This window comes from Neovison vison, chromosome 11 (genome assembly GCF_020171115.1).
Source record: "Neovison vison isolate M4711 chromosome 11, ASM_NN_V1, whole genome shotgun sequence".
In the NCBI taxonomy this organism is placed as follows: domain Eukaryota; kingdom Metazoa; phylum Chordata; class Mammalia; order Carnivora; family Mustelidae; genus Neogale; species Neogale vison.
Genome location: NC_058101.1, coordinates 66,772,499 through 66,793,657, shown reverse-complemented (window position 1 = coordinate 66,793,657; position 21,159 = coordinate 66,772,499). Strand labels below are relative to the sequence as shown.

General features: G+C 50.3%; 1 protein-coding gene across 3 annotated transcripts in view; it reads left to right on the top strand.

Annotated features, from left to right (window-relative positions):
- HTT (huntingtin) overlaps window positions 1–21,159 on the top strand; it is a 138,802-nt gene that overhangs the window by 82,715 nt on the left and 34,928 nt on the right. For all 3 annotated transcript variants that reach the window (XM_044267886.1, XM_044267885.1, XM_044267884.1), the window contains 6 exons: window positions 1,022–1,158; window positions 2,898–3,014; window positions 6,564–6,686; window positions 7,041–7,276; window positions 8,371–8,513; window positions 16,580–16,787. In XM_044267886.1, the coding sequence (XP_044123821.1) occupies window positions 1,022–1,158; window positions 2,898–3,014; window positions 6,564–6,686; window positions 7,041–7,276; window positions 8,371–8,513; window positions 16,580–16,787 (964 nt within the window). The remainder of the gene's footprint in view (window positions 1–1,021; window positions 1,159–2,897; window positions 3,015–6,563; window positions 6,687–7,040; window positions 7,277–8,370; window positions 8,514–16,579; window positions 16,788–21,159) is intronic.

The window sequence follows — 21,159 nt, the reverse complement described above, 5'->3', positions numbered from 1 at the left end:
TTTGAACCTGGTGGGGGGACTTCCTCAGACCTTTGCAGACCCCACATGTGGGGTGGGCACTGTGATGTGCAGCCTTCTCTGTTCCACATGCTTGTGATAAAGCAGGTAACGTGTTGAGGGGGAGACACTCAGGGCCATCTGATCCTCACAGTCTCTGGAGTCGCCTTTGCCATGGCTTCACAAGGGCTGAGATTCATGCACAGCAAAAGTTCACGCTTGGACACGTATGGAATTTGGGGTCCATGGTGCAAATGTCAAATAGAGGGATGACAAAAGCCCCCTAGATTAGAGGGTCTTTGGGTAGAAAATCAGTGGGCAGCCAAATCCTTGTACTTTCTATGGAAGACTGTCATCTGTAGAACAATCAGCAAGTATCCTGTGCGTGCGTGTGCCGGGGCTTGCATGTGCCTGGGTTTGCGTGTGCTGGGGCGTGCATGCCACTAGGCAGTGACATCAGTGACGTGATTGGGCCACACCCTTCCCAAGGAAAGACGCTTCTTAGATGGTTTGTCCCCATGGTGGTGCTAGACTAAGCAAATTACTTTCACTGCTGTTTTGGATAAAGACAAAACTTGGGGGAAAGGCATTATCTAATGAGAGTGAGTTACTACTTAAAACGGTGTAGAAATCTAATACTTTAAACATAGTCATCTTTTCAGGTAAATCTTTAAATGGAGTACACATTAGAATAGGGTGTTGCTACTTTTAGTTAGAAGATTTTAGTTTGAATTTCACTTTTGAATTTGTGTCTCTTTTTGTCAGAAGTGATGTTACATCACAGACACCCTAGTTTTTTTTAAGATTTCATGGAGTTATCAGTAAGTGTCTGAGGAAGACCTGTGGCCTCCGTGGTAGCACACTGATCATTCATAGCACTCAGGGCTAGCCTGAATTCATCCCGTATCATAAGCCATGCACGGATTAGGGTTTCTTAGTTTTTGGACACATTTTAGAGGTGTTAAGCTGTGTCTGCAGTCTCATGGTTTGTGATGACTTCTGACCCTCCTTTTGTGCCCCACAGCCATTCCAGCTCTGCAGCCAATAGTGCATGACCTCTTTGTACTGAGAGGGACCAACAAAGCCGACGCTGGAAAAGAGCTTGAAACCCAAAAAGAGGTGGTGGTGTCGATGCTGCTGAGACTCGTCCAGCACCATCAGGTAAGAGACGGGGCAGTTCCAGCAAGGGCAGGAGGAAATGGCCTATGGCCCACTGTCTGCTAATTCGCGGGTGATCCTTCATGCTGCCCAGGGCTCTCAGTTTGGGGAGCTGCCAGGGAGGGCTAGGCTTGTGGGGTTTGAATTAAAGCTGTATGGCCACCTGGGGATGTTGACTGCCACCTGGCTGACAGTCACTATGTCATTCAAGGACGTTAATAAATTGGAGACCCTCTTCCCCAAAATCTGTTAATTGACATTGATCAGAATGATAGAATTCTAAAAGATGATTTGAAAAATCCCACATCTAAGGGGTGCCTGGGTGGCTCAGTCAGTAAAGCATCTGATTTCGGCTCAGACTGTGATCCTGGGGTCCTGGGATTAAGTCCCTCATCGGGCTTCCTGCTCAGCGGGGAGTTTGTTCCTCTCCCTCGGCCCCTCTCCCATCTTGTGCTCTGTCTCTTTCAAATAGATAAAATTAAAAAAAAAAAACAAAAACCCTCACATCTGAAATAATCTGAAGACTTTAGCTTGTATATCCATCCATGTGTTGAAGCAGGGCAAGGCTGTTCTCCTTTGTGCGGAGTGTGGTTTTGTTTTCCTTAAGGTGGAGCAGTTTCGGGCCGATCAGGGGGCCTCAGTGCAGAGATGTAGCTCGCAGTGATGCCGCTCTTAGTATGCACGCTTGCCTGGCCCTTGTTGTTGCATAATTCTTGGTAGCTGTTTGTCTTTGAATATTAAAGTCATAAGCTTTTCTCGTGGAAACACTTTTCTTTGTGCATTCTCATTTTGGTTAATCTGTGTAATGTTTAATTAAATGCTTACTGTTTAATTAAATCCCATAATTACAATGAAAACTACAAAGCACACTGGGTTGAAGGGAGGCCCAGGGAGTGCACTCGGGGAGCTCTTCATCTGCTTCTTGAGAGGACAAAGAGGGTCGGCTAGGCTTTGCCGAGGAGAGTCAGAATGGAGTGCAGATCCCCCCTCTTGTGAGAGAATGCTGCCAAGCCCACTGAGCTGAGGCATGGCTGTAGGGGTGCAGGCTTCTTACAGGGTAGGCTTGGATTGGCTTGACTCTCTCTGTAGTATTCCTAGTGAACAGGCCAGGCCACTGGGCATTTTTCATCAACAAGCAGCTGATAAGTATTTTCAGTTTTGCCAGTTCTTGGGCATTGGTTGCAATAGCCCAGGTTGGATGCTCGGGACAAAGGCTGTCCTAGCCAGTGTGCAGATCAAACTTACTTACCAAAACAGATTTAGCCGTCTCTGCTCAGAACTGATCACTCATAAATTCGTGCTCGACCCTGGGTAACTTTTCTGAGAGTAAGTGCGGCTCAGTAGGAGGTTAGCTTTGCGAAGAGCAGAGTGGAAATTAATGTAGACAAAAGTCAGGAGGCATCTGTGGGCTAGTCAGGGCTGTGTTTGCATTTTTCCAAAGGTTAGTATAAATTTGATTTTCTTTTTGTGCCTTTTGTTTGGTTGTGAAATCTTGTAAACCCCATAGGAGCATAGAAATATAATGATAGCTCATGTTCCCAAGGAGTGGGCAGTTGGAGTGTGCCCCTTGCGTTCTCTTCTGGTGTCCCGTGTCCTGTGGGCCAGGCTGGCATTGGGTACATCTTGCCCTCACCAGGGATCGTGTTTGCCCACCTCCTGCTGAGCTGGGGTCAGTGCAGCAGGCAGGCAGGTGTGATCTGTGAGCACTCTGACCACGCCCCCCCCCCCAACTCCCCCTGCAGGTGCTGGAGATGTTCATCCTGGTTTTGCAGCAGTGCCACAAGGAGAACGAAGACAAATGGAAGCGACTGTCCCGGCAGATCGCCGACGTCATCCTCCCGATGTTAGCCAAGCAGCAGGTTTGTCCCCGTCTGCTTCATTCTATGGGGTCTCTGGGGCACCTTCCTAAGTGGCAAAGATTCCTGTAGGAGATGGCACTTGGGATTGACATTTCACTGAGTCGTAATAAACTCAGTTTCTGGTCGTCCTCAGTGCCACTCAACAGGGCAAGGATTTCATTCATTCTTAGTGACCTTCTTGGCTTGCTGTGTCTCCTGCTTCACAAGAGCGGAGCCCCTGCCTGCCCAGAGCTCCACGACCGGAGATTGCTGGGGCCAAGGCGGAGCCAGCCTGTCTCAGTCCAGAGCCGTGTTCTTTCCCGTCTGGCTGCCCTCCCTCCCTCATTCTGCTCAGGCAGGCGTTGGTACTTGATCTTGAGGTGTTTGTTGTCCCTGATCAGCCGTGATCCATCATTTAAGCAGAACTTCTCTAATCGAGCGATGTGATCAGTTGTTTCCGTAACTGCAGTGGAGCAAGGTGATGGCCGTGCCATGGGGCGTGGAGCCCACTCGACACAGCTTCTGAACCATGTCTGCCACTGGGTGTCCAAGGATAGGGGGTGACCTGTGCAGGTACAGCAGCACCTTCGTAAATGCAGTGTTGGGGGTGTCCCAGGGCGGCAGGGGGTGCCACTGCTGCCCTGCCAGGAACCTTACCAGTGGTCAGCAGGCCTCTGGGCCTCAAGCGCTTTGGATGCGGCCAGGCGGTACTATTGGCTCATCCCAATTGTCCCAGTGGAGGAAGCAGTTACTCTGGGGGACAGGCAGTGTCCGTGACTGTTGGCAGCTGGTGCAAATGTGTAGACAGGATGCAGTAGTCATTACTGTCTTCATAGCTTCAGCCCCATGCTGGGTCCTGATGGACTTGTCATCCAGCAGCCACATTACAGGGAGGGAGTCTTGACTTCCAGTGACACTGACAGAGGGCAGTTTTGATAAATTAGTGAATGTGGTGTTTCAACATGGTCTTGGGTTCCATGCCTGTGGATCTGTATTTTTAGAACACTATTCCAGAAACTTTATTCCAGTCTCTCATTTGTCTTGTACACAATCTAAGGAAGGTGGGGCTGGAAGGCATGGTGACTGTGCAGGTGACCCCCACCCCCGTGAAGCCATGTGAACCACCACGTGGGGCCTGCTGGGTGGCTTGCGCCAGTGCACGCTGCACGCACAAGTGGTGGGGGCCCTTTCAGTACAAGCAGTCAATACGGAATGAACAGAGCTGGCGAAAAGCCTGGCCTCAGAGAGTCACAGTTTCACCGGATGGAGGTGGAGGAGATCCACCACAGAAGTAACTCGGTGATGTGTGTGAGACCCCAGACAGCAGGCACAGTGTTGGGTGGGCCAAGGGGAGACAATAGGTGGCAATGTCCAGGCAAGGCTGTGTTGCTCAGTTTTCGTAAGCTTGACCTGGGTAAGAGCTTTCTAGGCAGAGAAAGCAGCAGTGCAGGCCCTAAGGTATGGGAGCATGCCCACTGTGATCAGAGAATGTTGAGAGGCTGTGCGCATGGAGCAGGGAGGATGGCCAGGGTCTGGGGGCCCGTGGATGGCCTCTCTGGCTGGTGTGGAGGACTTGGAGGAGCCTGTCAGGGGTTTGGTACAAAGCAGTGGTGTGGTGTGATTTTGGGGGCTAAGGATTGCCACAGGGTGGGACTGAGGGCTGAGCAGGAGCACCGGCCTATGGCACGGAGGTTGTGGGCCCCAGGGTGGGGAGTGAAGGGGCGAGCAGTAGCTGCCTGCCACAGGTGGTGCGGAGCAGAGCTGGGAAGTTTGGCCTGACTTCACGGGGATGGAAGGAGGGGCACTCGTGGATGATGGGCCTCCCATCTGCCGAGGTCGGGGGATGAGGAGGAGAGATCCTGGTCTGGGTGTGTGTGGCCAGCAACCTGGGAGGCACTCTGGGGAAGCTGAGGTCAGCGTTTGGATGCACGAGTCTGCAGTTGTCAAGATGGAGCTGAGTAGAAGGTGAACACTGGGATGGGAAGAGGTAACTGTGGGACCCTGTGTAGCTGGGAAGGAGGGCAAGGTGAGCTCTGAGCTTAGAGGCGGAGCCCATGGAGGAGGCAGGGAAGGCAGAGCAGGTGAGTGGCAGTGTCGAAGCTAAGAAAGGAAGGCATCTTGTGGAGGGGTCAGCTCTCAGCTGCTCACCAGCTAAGCATATGAGCTAGGAGCCAACTATGCATTTGGCAGACTGGTGGACACCGGGGAGCGGTTTGGATGGGTGTGGAAGCCTGGCTCAGGAGTGATGAGAGAGGCCTAGGCAAGAAATAGGCTCTGAGAAGGAATAGAAGCGATGTGGCAGCCAGAGGTGGAAAGAGGTCAGGCAGTGCCTGTGCGTACACTGAGGCCAAAGGCAGAAGTTACTGCCCTCATAGGGCCGGGCCTGGCCCTGGCTGTGGGTCCGGTGTATGCCTGCTGAAGACCCAGAAGAGGTAGAGCTGGTGGGGCAGGTGCAGGCCGGGGCGGATGCCGGCATTGTGGAAGCTCTCCGGTGGCTCTCCTGACCATGGAGGTGGGCCCCTGAGAACAGCGCATCTCTGCAGACAGGTCAGACGGGCTCCCTGGCTAGGGACGTGCTCTGCGGGAATAGCGGAGCCCAGCAGGAAGGCAGTGCTTCAACACACTGAGGGAGACACTAAGCTCAGAATAGTTTGCATCCAGTAAAAATTTAGATTTCAAATTCTGTTGTCTTGGGAGTTCCCCATTCCATTTTTAAGGAAGAAAGCAGAGACGTTCATAACAAGATGTTTCAAAATAACTTAAACAAAAACCTCTCTACATGTGTGGATATAGGATTATAGGAATATGGAGAAAGATAAAGAGAAATACAGTTGATCCTTGAACAGCACGGGTTCGAACTGTACAGACCCACAGTCTGTCATCTGTTTCCTCTTCCTTATGATTTTCTTAATCACACTTTGTTCTTTTACTTACTGTATTGTAAGAATGCTATATGTAATCTGTATGCAAAATACGTGTCAATTAGCTGTTTCTGTTACTGGTTAGTTTCTGGTCGTCAGTAAGCTAGTAGTAGTTCGTTTGGGGAAGCCAGTTTTACACAGGAATGTTCAGCTCTGTGGGGGTGGGTGCCTCTGACCCCCATGTTGCTCAAAAGTCATCTGTACACCTGTTCATTAACTTTTGGTCTAATCAGTTGAGTAGGAATGGGGTGCAGATAAAGCGAAGAAAGGAAAAGAGTATGTGTGATTTCTCCTATTGGTAAATTCTGTGTGTGTATAGAGAGGCGTGAGAGACGGTCCGGGAGTGTGGGTGGTACTCCTATCAAGTGCTGGGATTCCAGCTGGCTTTTCCATACTGTCAAATGTTTCAATCTTTTACAGAAAATGTACATTGTTTATATAATAAAAATTTAAATGAAAAGATTTCCCTTATGGGAAAAATGTAGCTGCTACAGTGTTCTAAAAACTCTGTGCCTGGTTCCCTATTAAGGACACTTTTAAAGGCAGGGGTGGTAAGGCTTGGATGGTCAAGGTCATCTGGCCTAGAGGTGCCTAACTTGACAAAGAAATGTTAACATTTTTTTGGCTTTGTGATGTTTCATTGCAACAGATGCACATTGATTCTCATGAAGCCCTTGGAGTGTTAAATACTTTATTTGAGATTCTGGCCCCTTCCTCCCTCCGTCCTGTGGACATGCTATTACGGAGTATGTTTGTCACTCCAGATACAATGGTGAGTGTCTTGCCTCATGGTGGCCCCTTTGATGTGTGACTATGCAGTGCAGCGTTCATCAGAGTTAGCTGGGAACTCGGCCTGCAGGGTGGGCCCTGGGAATTTGCATTATAAACAGGTTCCCAGATGGTATTGATGCTGCTTATCTGGGATCACATTTTGAAACTGATGATAATTTATTGGCTTTATTGATGGAATGGTAAAATAGAGGTAATTTTCATCCATGAGACTGGCACTCAGGAAAAATGTTATTCTCTTACTTGTTTTTATCGTGATACTAGCTTTATGGTAAGTTTTTTTTGTTTTTTTTTTAATTCTCTTTATTTTAACGGTCACTTACTTTCTGTCTTTTAGGCATCTGTAAGCACTGTTCAGCTGTGGATCTCAGGAATCCTAGCCATTTTGAGGGTTCTGATTTCCCAGTCAACTGAAGATATTGTTCTCTCTCGTATTCAGGAGCTCTCCTTCTCCCCATATTTAATCTGCTGTCCAGTAATTAATAGGTTAAGAGACGGGGACAGTACTTCAACACCGGAAGAACACAGTGAAGGAAGGCAAATCAAGAGTTTGCCGGAGGAAACGTTTTCAAGGTATGCTGTATATCCAAGCCTTTACCCATCCCATGGCCTTTAGGAAGTCACATTTTATGAACAATAAGTCTGCAATAGCTCCTGGTCTTGCTTCAGTGCTATAAGTGGGGGTAAAGTAGTCTGCATGGGTATGCTTTCTATTCCTGACCTGTGTCATCTGTGGCACTGGGTTCATGTCTCTTAGAGTTCAGTCACATCCCGTCACTTATCCTTGTTAAGGACAACATAGTGGCTCACCATGGCAGTGCAGGCTGAGGCCAGCCTAGCCTAGGTCCCAGCAGTAAGGATGCGTGTTGTGTTGCCTGCAAAGAATTTAAAAATCTCTGAAAACCAGCTAAAAGTCTCATTTTTATTCTCAAGTGTGCAGGCCATTCTAAACAATCAGTAATAAACTCTTTCCTCCTGCAAGGGTGACTGCTTCCACTTGTGTTCCCCTTGGTGTAGTTGTGGTAGCAAATTGTGTCTACCCTCACAAATTATTTGAAAGCTCCTTGAGGGTAGATCAAAAGTTATGCCCAGTAAATGCTTATTGCCTAGACAAGTGTGTGTCCACCTTCCCCGGATCCAGGGCACTCAGTGAGGTAGAGCTGGTGAGTGTGGTTTATGCGGCCGTGCTCCTTCCAGGCAGGCCCACGTAAAATCCATTCAGCCTTCCGTTTATTGGTCATTGGTGGGGGTGCCTGTGCATTTGTGAAGAGAAATCCAGTAAACCTGCCCAACACCCTTTTGTTTGCAGATTCAGCCAGGTTGCCTGTGGCTCCCTCTGCCGCAGCTAAGCAGGGGGCTAAAATGGATCATGCACTAAATTCCTACGTGGATTGTTGTCTTGGACTTCTGTGATACTTCATGGTTTGCAGGGCTTTAAACTAACAGCCCTGCGGGTGATATGTTTACTGCCATCTCATAAGTGAGGCAGGTAATACAGAGAGGGAAAGGGACTTAATACAAAGAGATGGTATTAAATGTTGCACTTTGTTTACTTAAGTTTTTGCTCCAGCTCTGTCTACCATACATACATATTTTTACAGTAGACCTCATATAAGTGCCCAAAAACAGTCACCTAATTGATGTCAGACTTTTCCCTTTCTTTGAAGGTTTCTACTACAACTAGTTGGCATTCTTTTGGAGGATATTGTTACAAAGCAGCTCAAAGTGGAAATGAATGAACAGCAACATACTTTCTATTGTCAAGAGCTAGGCACGCTGCTAATGTGTCTGATTCACATCTTCAAGTCTGGTAGGTGCTTCAGACTGGTCTTCACAGAGCCTTTGTTTGTTCTGTGTCCTGTACTGTATGCTCTCAGAGGTAGGGACTTTGCTGCCCGGTGTAAGCTCTGTGGTGCGTAATATGCATTTGAGAAGGTTTTGTTGGAGCACCTGGGTGGCTCAGTCGGTTAATCGTCTGCTTTCGGCTTGGGTCATGATCCCAGGGTCCTGGGATGGAGCCCCACATCAGCCTCCCTGCTCAGTGGGGAGCCTGTTCCCCCACCCCCGCTCATGCTCTCTCTCCCTCTCTCTCTCTCTCTCTCTCTCTCTCTCTCTCCCTCCCTCTTAAGTAAATAAAAATCTTAAAAAGTCATACAATTTTTTAAAAATTTGAAAATGTTTTGTTGGTGAGAAAAAGTAAACCTGAGGGCTTTCTCCTCTCTTCAACATTTGAAAGTCCAAGATATTTTTGTACTTTCACATGTGATTGTGAATTAAAAAGGACAGTGAACCCAAGAGAGGAGTCACAAGAAGGCAGCCTTGCAGCATGCATAGGAAGCACTAAGTCCATATTAGGATAGTCAGTGCTTTCTAAAGAGGAATGAGTGTTCTTGAGAAGAATGCCTTGGATTAGTTTAAATGGGTGAGAAGCTGGAAGACTTCTCACTACAGCTGGCTCTTCTTTCAGCAAGAAAAGTGAGAGGCAGTTCTGATCTCCAGGAAAAACAAACAGCAAGGAAGTCGTGGTCCAAATACAAAGCAAACCAAAGCATGAGTGAGGTACATCTCATCTCTAATAGGGTAGAGTCTGGAACCTTCACTCAGCAGGACCCTGTCCTATGCTAGAACAAGAAAAGGAACGACTGCTTCGAGTTCCTGGAAGTGCAGAGGTCACTGTTCTTGTTAGGTATGATGACCTCAGGCACTTTCATTCTGTTGCCCTGTCGAGTATTTCCATGTTTCAGCTCCGATCTGTGTTGGCTCTGTTCTCTGGTGGGCTCCTTCCCCATGGCAGGAAGGATGACCCCCAGGCACCTGTGGTCTGAGCCCCAGCGTGAGTCCTGTGAGTTCTGGGCGCTGTGGCCTATGTGGGCCTAGTAAGATATCGGGCAGCACTTGCTGAGAGGGAGCGAGGGCCACTTCCTCATGAGGGCAAGAGGAGCAGATAGAATAATAGATGGGCTGCTGCAGCTGATAAAAGTATGTCAGATTGAACTTTGGAGGTGACAGAACTAGAAGCAGGACAGCAGTTGCCTGAAAAGGGATGGGGCAGGGCATTTGTAAAATCAGAAACCCCTCTCTATTATTGGACTTTTAAGTCGTGTCCATATTATTTGAGTACAAATGAAAACACACACACACACACACACACACACACACACACGCACGCACCAAGTAGGTCCCGCGGGGAGGAGCCTGCTGCAGGTCGCGCACCAGGGCCATGGTGCTCAGGAGGGCTGTGCCTCTTGTCTTCGTGGGGCTCGCAGGCCTTCGTGGAGCTTGCAGGCCAGTGGGGAAGGTGATACACAGGCAGGGACTTTTAAGTCTGGAAGTTTCCTGTGAAGGAAACAAGTAGCACAGCGATAAGCAGAATGGGGATAGGGAGGGAGGACAGGGTCCTTGGGAGGTGATGTTAAGCTAAGGCCCAAAGGCGAGATGCCATGCTCCGCCAGATGGCTGCTGAGAGCGCACAGGCGAGGGTCAGAGGGGTGAGGGTCAGAGGGCGACCGGGGAGGCTGGCAGGGGTGGGGGGCATGGAGAAGGAGGCGTCTTCGTGGCTGCTCATTTAATTGCTATTGCTCTTGGACAGGGGCATGGCCAGAATTTAATTATCAAGTGGACTCAAGAGCTTCAAGCCCTCTTCATTACTAATATTGGAAGAATATTTGTTTTGAAAAACTTTTGATTTATGTTTCACTGACGCACTGTAATAAGTTTAAAGTTGAGGAAAGACTTAAGCTACAACATGAATAATAGGTCATTTGTAGTATGTCGGTCATTCTGATACTTGGCCGCTGACTGGTCTGGATCTGATAGCAGAAGGACACCGTTCATCTCTAAGGGCTGCTTGCTTCCCTCTTTGGAGAGGGGTGACCTCCAGCGCATCCCGTGGAATTCCATGCTGTTCCAGGCGCGCGCAGACTCACCCCCTTGCCTCTTCCTGTTCCTCAGCTCAGATATCAGGGGAAGCGTGTGTGGTCCACGGCAGCACCGCCCACGAGGGCTTCCTGCCTCGGGGGAACATTCTGTGTCTGCCATAGTTCAGTTGCCTCCAGCCACGTGTGGTTTTGGGCACTTGGAATGTGGCTAGGGCGGATTAAGGAGCTACTTTTTAATTTTATTTATTTTAATTGACTTAAATTTGAATGGCCCCGTGTGACCAGTGGTCGCTGTATCAGAGAGGACAGGGTATGGGGGCAGAGCTCAGGCCTTGGTACTTGCCACATGGGCTTTGTGCAGTGTCTGTTCCTGCTGTCGTGTGGTTCAGTGTTTGCAGAGAAGGTGTCTGTGTTTCTGAGTGTCTGTCTCCATGTCGTTTATTTTGACCACATTTCCTCTAATGATACTAAGGGACAGAATTACTGTTTTTGGTTTTGAGGTAAGAGTTTAAGTAAATCATCTTGTACTTCTATGTTAAAGAGGTGCATAGAACATACAAAGTTGGTGATTTTTATTTATGCTTTGCCTAAAAAAAAGGCAGTGAATTCCAGCCCTCCACTGAAAATTGCGATCTTCGAGAACAGCTCTTCCTGCAGCAATAAGATTGGCCTTGGTTCAGACTTGGGCAAAGACGAGGATGGCCACCCTGCCGGGAATCAGTGTTCGCGATGGTACCCCCCCTTAGTCCTTAGGACAGCTCTGTGAAATAGCCCCCCTTTCCCCTGAAGAAAGGGTTCAGGCTCCAGAAGTTCCCGTGATAAAACCAAGATTGCAAACCAGCCATTGTTTCTTGCAGTGTTTGTTCTCTTACACCACACCGCTGCTCAGTTGCTCGTGGTGCAGTCAGTGGCTTGCGTGTGCAGAGCACTTCCTGAGTGACGTGGGGCTGCCACTTGCAGCCCTGCTTCCCGTGCTCCTGGTCTCTGGGAGCCTTCCTGGCTCAGGTGCTCATCTATGCTTTGTCAGCATCATTTGGCCCCAGGCCCTGTCCCTTCTCCCAGGTCCCGACTCTCCTGGCTTCCCTTGCCTCCCAGGCACATCAGACATCATCTGGGCTGTGGGCCCTGCCTTCTTCCTATCTCAGCCCGTGGTCACTGCTGAGAACACCGGGAGGTAAGACCTTGCCCCACGCCTCCTCCCATCCAGGACTAGTATCCACACTCCCCACCTGTTAATTCAGGTCATGGAGCGATTTTAACAAGGGGACAGCAACATTTTGGTGGCTTACCACAGCAGAGGGCTGCTTTTGTATCTGTGCCCATGCAGGAGGCTGTTCCTGGTCCCTGCTGGCTCTTCTCCATGTGAGGATTCGAGCCCAGGCCTCTCTCCTTCCTGGGGCTCAGCTGCCCGGGGCAAAGCACCCTGGGTTCGCTGGTTGAGGAGGGGAGGGAAGAGAGAAGAGGCTTCGTTGCCTTGGGCTGAAAGTGACCCACATCCCTTTTGCTTGTGTTTCTGTGGTGCAGCTCTCGGCAGCCCCCACCCAGGGGCTTGTTCACCCCAGTGGGTGACTGCTTCCCTGCGACAGCCCTGTGAGCAGAGGGGACAGACCTTCGGGGCAAAGCCATAAGGATGACAGCCAAGAGTTTCCAGGGGACAGACAGCAGAGGCAGGTGTCATAGCAGGATCAGCTGTGCCATCAGTCATCACCAAGGGCACCGGGTGGGCTAGCGGGCTTTCTAGAGCCTTCGCTGCTCCGTGGGCATCCCCACCATCCCTGTGCTCTACCGGGGGGACAGAGCATTTCCACAGGTGTTGCCCACACCCCTCCCTCACCTGGGGGTTGGCATATCTCGACACCAAGAGGCACAGCCCTGTGGCCCTTCCTCCCATTCCCCTGGTGTCTGCTCTTGCCCTGATCACCTCCTGCCAGTTTGCGTCTTGAGTCTTACCTGAGCGTGCTCAACAGTCCCCATTGCACTAGGGAGCAGCACGCACGTTGGGCTTTCCATCTGGCCTGCTGCCATGCAGATCAGCCTGTCTATAATGGGGAACAACAACCTGTCCTATCTTACCGTCCTTGCTCTGCAGCTTCCTTTGTTCTCTCGCCCACGTTTACTACATGGCTTTCCAAAGTCAGTGTCTCTGGAGTTTATTCCTGTTGTTTCTCAAGCTGGGCTTTCCCTCTGGATTCTCCCCCCCATAGCCCTTTAACCAGGAGTGGCATGCGAGGCCCCATGTGCTCTGTCCTGCGTCCTTACCTTGGCACCAGGCCTGAGCATGGGGGACTGAGACTCTCACCGCTTGGCTTGATCGTCTTTTTTTCCCAGCCTCCTAGTTACGTGTGTCCCTGCCTTCTGTCTGCCCAACCCCGGCTTTCCTGATGTAGAACTGAGCACAGAACACTGTGTTGCTGAAGGAGCACAACAGAGTGAGGTGATGTGTGAGCTTGTTGTGGAATGATATCCACAGTAAGCTCAGGTACTGTCCATCCTGCACGTAGGTAGACATCTTCTTTTTCCTTAGATGAGAACGTTGAAGATCCGCTCTTTCAGCAATGTTCAAGAACATCATGGAGCAGAGTTAATCACGGTCATCGTGTTGTACCTGACAGCTCAGAACTTATACCTGGAAATTGTGATCTTGACCTCCTTCTCTGCGTTCCCCCACCCCTTGCCCCAGGCTCTGGCAGCCGCCATTCTGTTCTCTGCATCAGAGTTGGGTGTTTTAAGATTCCCCATATACGTGAGATCATACAGTATTTGCCCTTTTTTGTCTGACTTACTTCCTGTAACATAATGCCCTCGGGGTCTGTCCAGGTTGTCAGAAATGGCAGGATTTCCTTCCTTTTTATGGCTAAATAATATTCCATTGTGTATGTACCCCCATCTTTATCCGTTCATATGCTGTTGGACACTTACATTGTCTCTGTGTCTTGCTATTGTACACAGGGATGCAATTTTGTTTCCGTCAGGTGAATGCTCAGTAGCAGGATTACTGGATCACGTGGAGGTTCTGTTTTTTAACTTTCTACAGAAGCTCCACACTGTTTTCCACCACTGCTGCCCCAGTTTGTGTGCCGACCAGTAACGCAAAAGGGTTCCCCTTTCTGCATGTCCTCGCCAGCACTTGCCTTTATGATCCTAGCTTTTCTAGCAGGTGGTGGGTGGTATCTCGCTACGGTTTGGATTCCCACTTCCCTGATGAGATGCCCATCATCTTTTCATGTGCCTCTGGGCCATCTGTGTGTCTTCTTTGGAAAAACGTCTGTGTAGGTCTTTTGCTCACTTATAATTGGATTCTTCAGGGGTTTTTTTTTTTTGCTATTGAGTTGTATGAGTTCTTTAGAGATTTTGGATACTAGCCTCTTGTCAGGTGTATAATTTATGGGTATTCGGTTCCGTGGGTTGTCTTTTCATTTCATTGGTCATTTCCTCTGCTGTGCAGAAGCTTTCACTTGGAGGCAGTCCCCCTGTTCATCTTTCCTTCTGCTGGTGGTTTAGGTGACACACCCAGACAAATTGTTGCCAGTACCCAGGTCAGAAGTCTTGCCCTCTGCTTTCTTTCAGGCGCTCTGTGCTTTCAGGTTCCACATTTAAGTCTCACTGATGGCAAGGTAGTTGCTGTTAGTGAAGGAAGGGGTCCAGTTTTATTCTTTTGTCAGTGAATATCCAGTTTTCCTAACACCGTTTATTGAAGAGAAGTCTTTTTTCTTCATCATCGAGTATTCTCTGTCCTGGTTTCCATGCTGATCTCTGTTTTCTCTCTTCCACTGTCTCTGCCTCTGCCCCTCTCCTTGTCCCCCTCCTCTCGCTCAATAGGATTGTCCCCTTGGTAGCCTGGCCCAGTTGTTGCTGCAGAGACAACTCGTCACTGGCTGCAGAGCCTAGGTCATCGCACTGACCTGGCTGCCTTGGGCTCTCATGTCCATTCTCCTTCTAGCCTGTGACTTGGTGTCTTGCCAGCCTCTCACACTCATGATAAAAATTGAACTCGTCACCTGGCATGGCCTCCCAACTCTGGCTTCTTCTGGCCAACGTGCTCCACACTATCATGGATGTTCAAACCCCAGCGTCGCTGTGGGGACACCTGGGTGGCTCAGTCAGTTGGGTGGCTGCCTTTTGCTCAGGTCATGATCCCAGGGTCCTGGGACTGAGCCCTGCATCAGGCTCCCTGCTCAGCAGGGAGTCTGCTTCTCCCTCTCCCTCTGGCTGCTGCTCTGCCTACTTGTGATCTCTCTCTAATAACTAAATAAAATTTTTAAAAACAAAACAAAGTAGCGTCACTGTGGTCTCCCTGCCCCAGCGAACCACCTGACTTCTCGCTGCTCTCGTGGCCCCTCCAGAGGCCATGCAACCGTTCCTCACAGCCCCCCAGCAGCAGCCCTGCTGGCTGGTCCTTGCTTTGCCCAGCACCCTACTGAGCCCTTCACTCTGGTTTTACTCTTGGATCCTATTGCAGCCTTGTGCACAGCTATTGCTCTTAATTCCATTTTGCAGGTGAGAAAGCTGAGACCCCAGATAATGTACTGTTAGGGCCAAGTAAATGGTAGAGCCACAGCTCTGACCATGGTTTTCCATCCTGTTGAGTAATACCCCACAGCATCACTCTGTCATTCCCTCTGCTCCATGGCCTGGCTCCCCATTCCTCCACAGTAGCACCTGCCTCTTCCCTTGGGTCCATTGGCCCTACAAGGAGCCCACACAGTAATGAGGGGCACAGAGAAGGACTGGGCCCAGGCTGGGTGGGCCAGAGGTGGGTGATGCTGTCCACACAGCACCCAGAGAAGACCCTGGAAATGGGGCCAGAGACCAGGCGAGCAGTGGACATCTTCTCATTGGAACTACTGTTCTGAATATGTGTGTTCTGCTCCCTGGTTATCCCAGGAGGCCAGCCTGGTGTTGTGGGCCGTGACTGTCCTGCTTTTGTTAGCTCTCTTTCTCCGCCTCAGGTCAGAAGCATAACCAGTCACAAAGTAGTAGGGAATAGGTCTGTCGTCTATCTTTGCCTCTGTTAGGACCCCTTTGCATTTGGGATGCGTTGAAACCTAAACTAGAAATAAGATTCTGACTTCCCAGCTGTGGTGCCAGGAGGGTGAAGATGCAGAGGGCGGGGAGTCCTCGGCCTGCTCTCATCCATGCCCTGTCTTCCCTGATGTGCTGTGCAGCATGTATCTGTCTCGGGGTCCTTGCAGTGAGGGCCAGCTATCGTGACACCACGGCCGGTGATGGGAGAGGTGTGTTGAGCTGACATTGTATTGGTCCAAAGGAAGGGACAGAAGGAAATGGTGAATTCCTGGAAGGGATTTGTCTAGGCCCCTAGGAGGCTGATACAGACAGGCTGTGGGCAGAATGCTGTTGGGTGTGCCCCTACGCGCCCCTGACATGCCCAAGACGAGTGTGGCTGGCTGACTGTGGGCTTGCTCTGCCCCGGGCCGCCCTACACTGGGCGCACAGAGCGCATGGCCCTCCGCTCTCAGACAGTGGCCCATGGACCGTGAGCTGGGGCCTGGCAGGCCGCACTGCCTGCCTTCTTCCTCTGGCACATGCTGTGGCCCACAAGGCCCCCCGTACTTCTTTGGAAGCCAAGGAAATGTTTGTTATGGCAGGAGGAGGGTGTAGAGAGGCTCCTGCCAGAGAGAACCGGCCCTATGGAGGCCTTGCTGTCCCGGGGGCCGAGTGCGGGCCGCTTGCTCTCCATGGAGCTGGGTCTCCTGTCACATGCAGGCACGGCTCTTGGCGTGGAGCTCCTGGACAGTTTGCTGACAGCAGTAGGGAGAGTACCTGGGAGAGTGAGGATGTTAGTGTCCTTGGCTGCTCCATTAGCTAAGCAGCCTATTTGGCTTTTGCTTCGAAAGCCTGATTTTCTAAGCGCCAAATGCTTTGAATGTGCGAGTATAGGAAAGAGCTGAGGGTGTATCTTTTTCTGGAAGATCTTCCTGTGGCCACAATGAGCAGCAAAGATGTTTCCCTCTTAGTTCTCCTTCTGGTTTGTTTGTAGGAATGTTCCGAAGAATCACAGCTGCTGCCTCCAGACTCTTCACGGTAGATAGCACCGACAGCAGTTTCTACGGCCTGGAGAGGCTGAACGCACGGGTGCGCGCCATGGTGCCCACGCACCCGGCCCTGGTGCTGCTCTGGTGCCAGATCCTGCTGCTGGTCAGCCACACCGACTACCGCTGGTGGGCAGAGGTGCAGCAGACCCCCAGGTACGTCCGGCCTGTGGCCTGAAGGCCAGCCCGCCCTTGCACTGGGACAGCCCAAGCTCTGGCCCGAATTCTTCAAGGCTTCGTGCGGACTTTGCCTCTGCTCTGCCTTCCTTCCGTGGGCGCTGCACAGCAGGGGAGATGTGGTCGGGCTGAAGGCACTCAGTGTGCTGCAGCTTACCAAATACAGTTTCTGTGACAGTCTCTTTGACACGGCTTCTCTTGAGGGTTGTTCTTGTCATGCAATGTCCCTCCTGCTAGGCTCTTGTCCTTAAATTGCTTCCAGAGCCAGACATGTTGCAACGTCTTAACTTCATTATAAGTTAAATGTGGTTCTGGTTATTCTTAGATAATGAAGTAATTACTGAGCAAGATTTCAAAACTGCTTGGAAAGACACTATTTTTCATCATTCACAAAGACTTGTGAAGTATCTGATTGGGGGTGACCCCTTTTTGTAGAAAGTTTTCAGGCTTCAGCCTTTATTTCTGGGCACTGTCCTGCTCAGACCTTAACACACATGTGGGAATAGAACCTTTGATGCCCATCCGCTGAGCTGAGTCCTCAGTGCCAAGTTTCTGGAAGCCTCGAGAGCCCACGGTGAGGAGAGAAGGCAAGGGCAGCAGGGTGGGGGTCAGCTCCTTTCTGCTCACTGTGGAGAGGCTGAGCTGTGTGAGGCCTGGGGGCCTAGTTGGGCCACTCCATTGCTTTCAGGTGGAAAACGCAGTGTTAGTAGGCATCTTTCAATGTCTGTGCTATATGCTGTGGTATGTGCAAAGAAAAATAATACGTGTTTTCTGCTCTCTGCGTGCTTACAGTTTAGTTGCGGGAGACAGACCAGTGAGAACATTGGAAATGCTTCGAGAACATGATGTGCTGTGAAAGTCAGGAACAGAAACAAGTGTCTGCTTCAGTGCTTCTTTGCTGTACATATAAATCCCCCAGCGAGCTTATTAAAATCGGGTTCTGGTTTAGCAGATCACTAGTTGGACCTGGGACTCTGCCTTTCTGCTAGGGTCCCGGGTACTGCCAATGCTCTGGTCCATGGAACCCAGGAATCCAGGGCAGGTCCTGAGTCCTTAGGGACTGTGCCTCAGAGCCACTGGGGGCTTGTTCCAGGGACCAGGACTGCAACCCAGCTCACTGCTGGACCTGGTAGCTGGGTACCTTAGAGATTAGGATCCTGGGCTTTCATGTTCTCACAGTCTCCCCAGGAAACTCCCCTGGGCATCTGAAGTTGAGTTGTGTGGGGAGGACTTGGTGGGCTGGGGCTTGAGTTAGCCACTGATACTAGCAGGTATGTGCAGGTGGACAGAAGGTGAGAAATTGTCTGTCACCACCGTGGGTGTGTGAGTTTCCTTCCCCCTCCCACCTCCCCTCTACTTCTCCCACCTTCTCTTCCTCCTCCTCCTTGTCCTCCTTTTGTTGGCTGATGGGTAGTGAGGGCAGAGGGACCTAGAGTGGGGTCAAGAGGAAGTGGGAGGGTGGACCCCAGTCTGATTAGGAAGGGCCTTCCACAGATCTGGGGTGTAAAACATCCAGAAAGAACACTATTGGGATAATGGAGGGAATTTGAATGTGAGTTTTAGGAGACCTTTTGTTTTGTGGTGATGAGTTCTCAGGGACCCCTGCTGAAGTACTTTGGGGTGAAGTGTCTTCACCGACGTGAATACTCTCAGGTGGTGCAGGCCAGAAAGTGTGAGTGCACGTGTGGCGTGTGCTTGTGTATGTGCAGAGTGCATGCGTGTGTGTAGAGTGCATATGTGTGAGGTGTGCACATATGTGTAGAGTGTGGGCGTGTGCGGAGCATGTGTGTATGTGTATGTGGAGCATGCGTGTGGAATCGTATGTGTGAATGCACATGTGTGGGGTGTGCATGTGTGTGTGAAGGTGGCAACATAGTGGTTGAATCTAGGTGGAGAGGGTGTGACATCATCGAATTCATCTTTCAGCTTTTCTGTTGGCTTCAAAGTTTTCCAAGTAAAAGTTGAGGAAGAGGGATCACAGAAGTGGGCACATTTTGGAGCACTCAGCTCTGGATAGTCCCCAAGAGGAGGTTTGCTCTGGAGGGGAGGACACGTGGGAGATGGGGCGTGAGGCCCTCAACGAAACGTGGTGCCTGGGAGCTTTCCCTGCATGCCCTCGGAGCGGCTGCGGAGGCTTCTCGGGGTCCCTATTTGCATTTCACTGCTTGCGAGTAAAGGTGGTCACGTTTTCATGTGCTTATTGACCATTTGTGGATCTTGTCGTAAAGCATGTATTCAGATATTCGCCAGTTGTTTGAAATTAGACTGTTTGCTATCTTGTTGTTGAGTTGTAAGTTCTTTATATATTATGGATCTAAGTAAATGTTTTCTCTCAATTTGTGGTTTGCCATTTTATTTTTTTAATGGTTTCTTTTCAAGAGCAGAATTTTTAAGTTTTTATTGAAACAAGTGCATCAGGTTTTTTTTTTCTGTTCAATCCAAGAAATGTTTACCTACCCCAGGGTCACGATTTTCCTCCATGATTTCTTCCGGAAATTGTGTAGCTTTGCCGTTTATCATTCTGAATTAATTTTTGTGGGTGACAAAGCATGAGGGTAAAGAGTCCTCTCCCGACCCCACCCCCCAAAGGGTGGTTCTTTCACCGTTTTTTGCGAAAAGACCACACTTTCTCTCGTGAGTTCTCTGGGCACTTTCTCAGTGCGCGGTGCAGTTTAGACGCACGGATCTGCCTGTGGGCTCCACTCACACCCCTCAACTGGAGCCTCCCCTGCCGACACAGTGTTGTCGCCTTGGCTACCCTGCCAGGTCCCCCCACTCTCTTGACTTCCAAAACAGTTTTGGCTCCGTAGGTTCTTTGTGTTTCCATGATACGTTTTAGAGTAGGCTTGGCAGTGTCCACAAGAGCCCGCTGGCCTCTCACCGGAGCTTGTGGCTGGTGTGGGACAGTGGGAGCACTGGCGTCCAGCATCCAGACGCTAAGTCTTCCAGCATGGTCTCTCTTTGGGTATTTCACTCTCGAATTTGCCACAACAGCATCTCGTAGTGTGTCATGTACAAGTATTTCTCGTATTTAACGCACTTCCATGTTTTGGAATGCTGTTTAAATGGTGCCGTGGTGTGCTGCTGGCTTGTAGAAGTGCAGCTGGTATTGTCCTGACCTCCCATCCTGAGAGCTGGCCTGGCTCACGCATCGGCCCCAGGATGCTTTCCGTGGGCTCTGGACCGTGCTCTGTGACCACATGAGTATCATCCCCAGGTCAGACTCCTCTTCTTCCTTTCCCACCTGTGTTCCTCTTTTTTGTCTTTTCTGTCTCAGGACACTGACCAGGCCCTCCCTACAGGGCTGGCCTCCGTTTTTCTGTATCTGGAGACTCAGTAGATAGATGTGGTCCCACACGACAGTGACCTCCCCAGCTTGGAGGCAGGCTCTCAGGCGAGTGAAGAGGCCATGCTCTGGCCACTTCTTGTTTGGGGGCTCTGTCTTCACTGATTTGTTTCCAGTCTGCCTGGCCTTCTGGTGGCCTGTTATGGTCTTGCATGTGCCATGGCACTGGGGGTGTGGCGTGGCCCCCTGGATTTGGGGCGTTCATTCCCCGTCAGTGTCTGGCTGCATCTGTCCTGAGGTCTCCAGGGCTGCCCACTACAAGCTGGGACTCAGTTTGGATTGACATGGGTTGACATTCAAATTGAATTGCAGGCTCTGCCCCCTTCCCCACAGAGGCCCCCCTGTAGCCGTACCATCATGAAATGGGGGCTGACTGGAGGGCTGAGAAGAGGAGGTGTTTCTGTTGGTGGGTTTTTCATTGACCTATGACTTAAACGCTACACAGAAACACACTCTTTTGTACCAAATATTATCAGGTGAACACCGCCATAGTCACAATATAGGATCTTTCTATAACTTCAGAATGTCCTCTTTGTCCTCTGTGGTCACCCTCAGCCCCCTGCCCCCCAGTTACCGGTCCGTGCTCCATCCCTGTGTTCAGCCTGTTGCAGAATGCCGTATGGATAGAGTTCTGCAGTCTGTAGCTTTTTGAGTCTGGCTTTGTCACTTAGTGCAGGAGATATAAAGCTCATTTATGGCCTTGCACAGCTCATTGGTGCGTTCTTTGGATGAGTAAATAGTATTCACTCGGACCAGTGAATAGTATTCCGTGGTACAGATAATAGTCGTGGCGCATCCACTCACCAGCTGAGGACAGGGAAATTGCAGTTGGGACATTTTTTTTAACTTGCAGAATATTTTATACTAATTCTCTTGTAAATTTTGAGGTGTTGTAGGAAAAGTTGAGAAATTTCAGAATATCCTTGTCCTCACATGACCTCTGTCCCTGCTAAGCCTCAGCAGAGATGTTGCTAAGGGAGGGGTATCATCCCTGGTTAGGCTCTG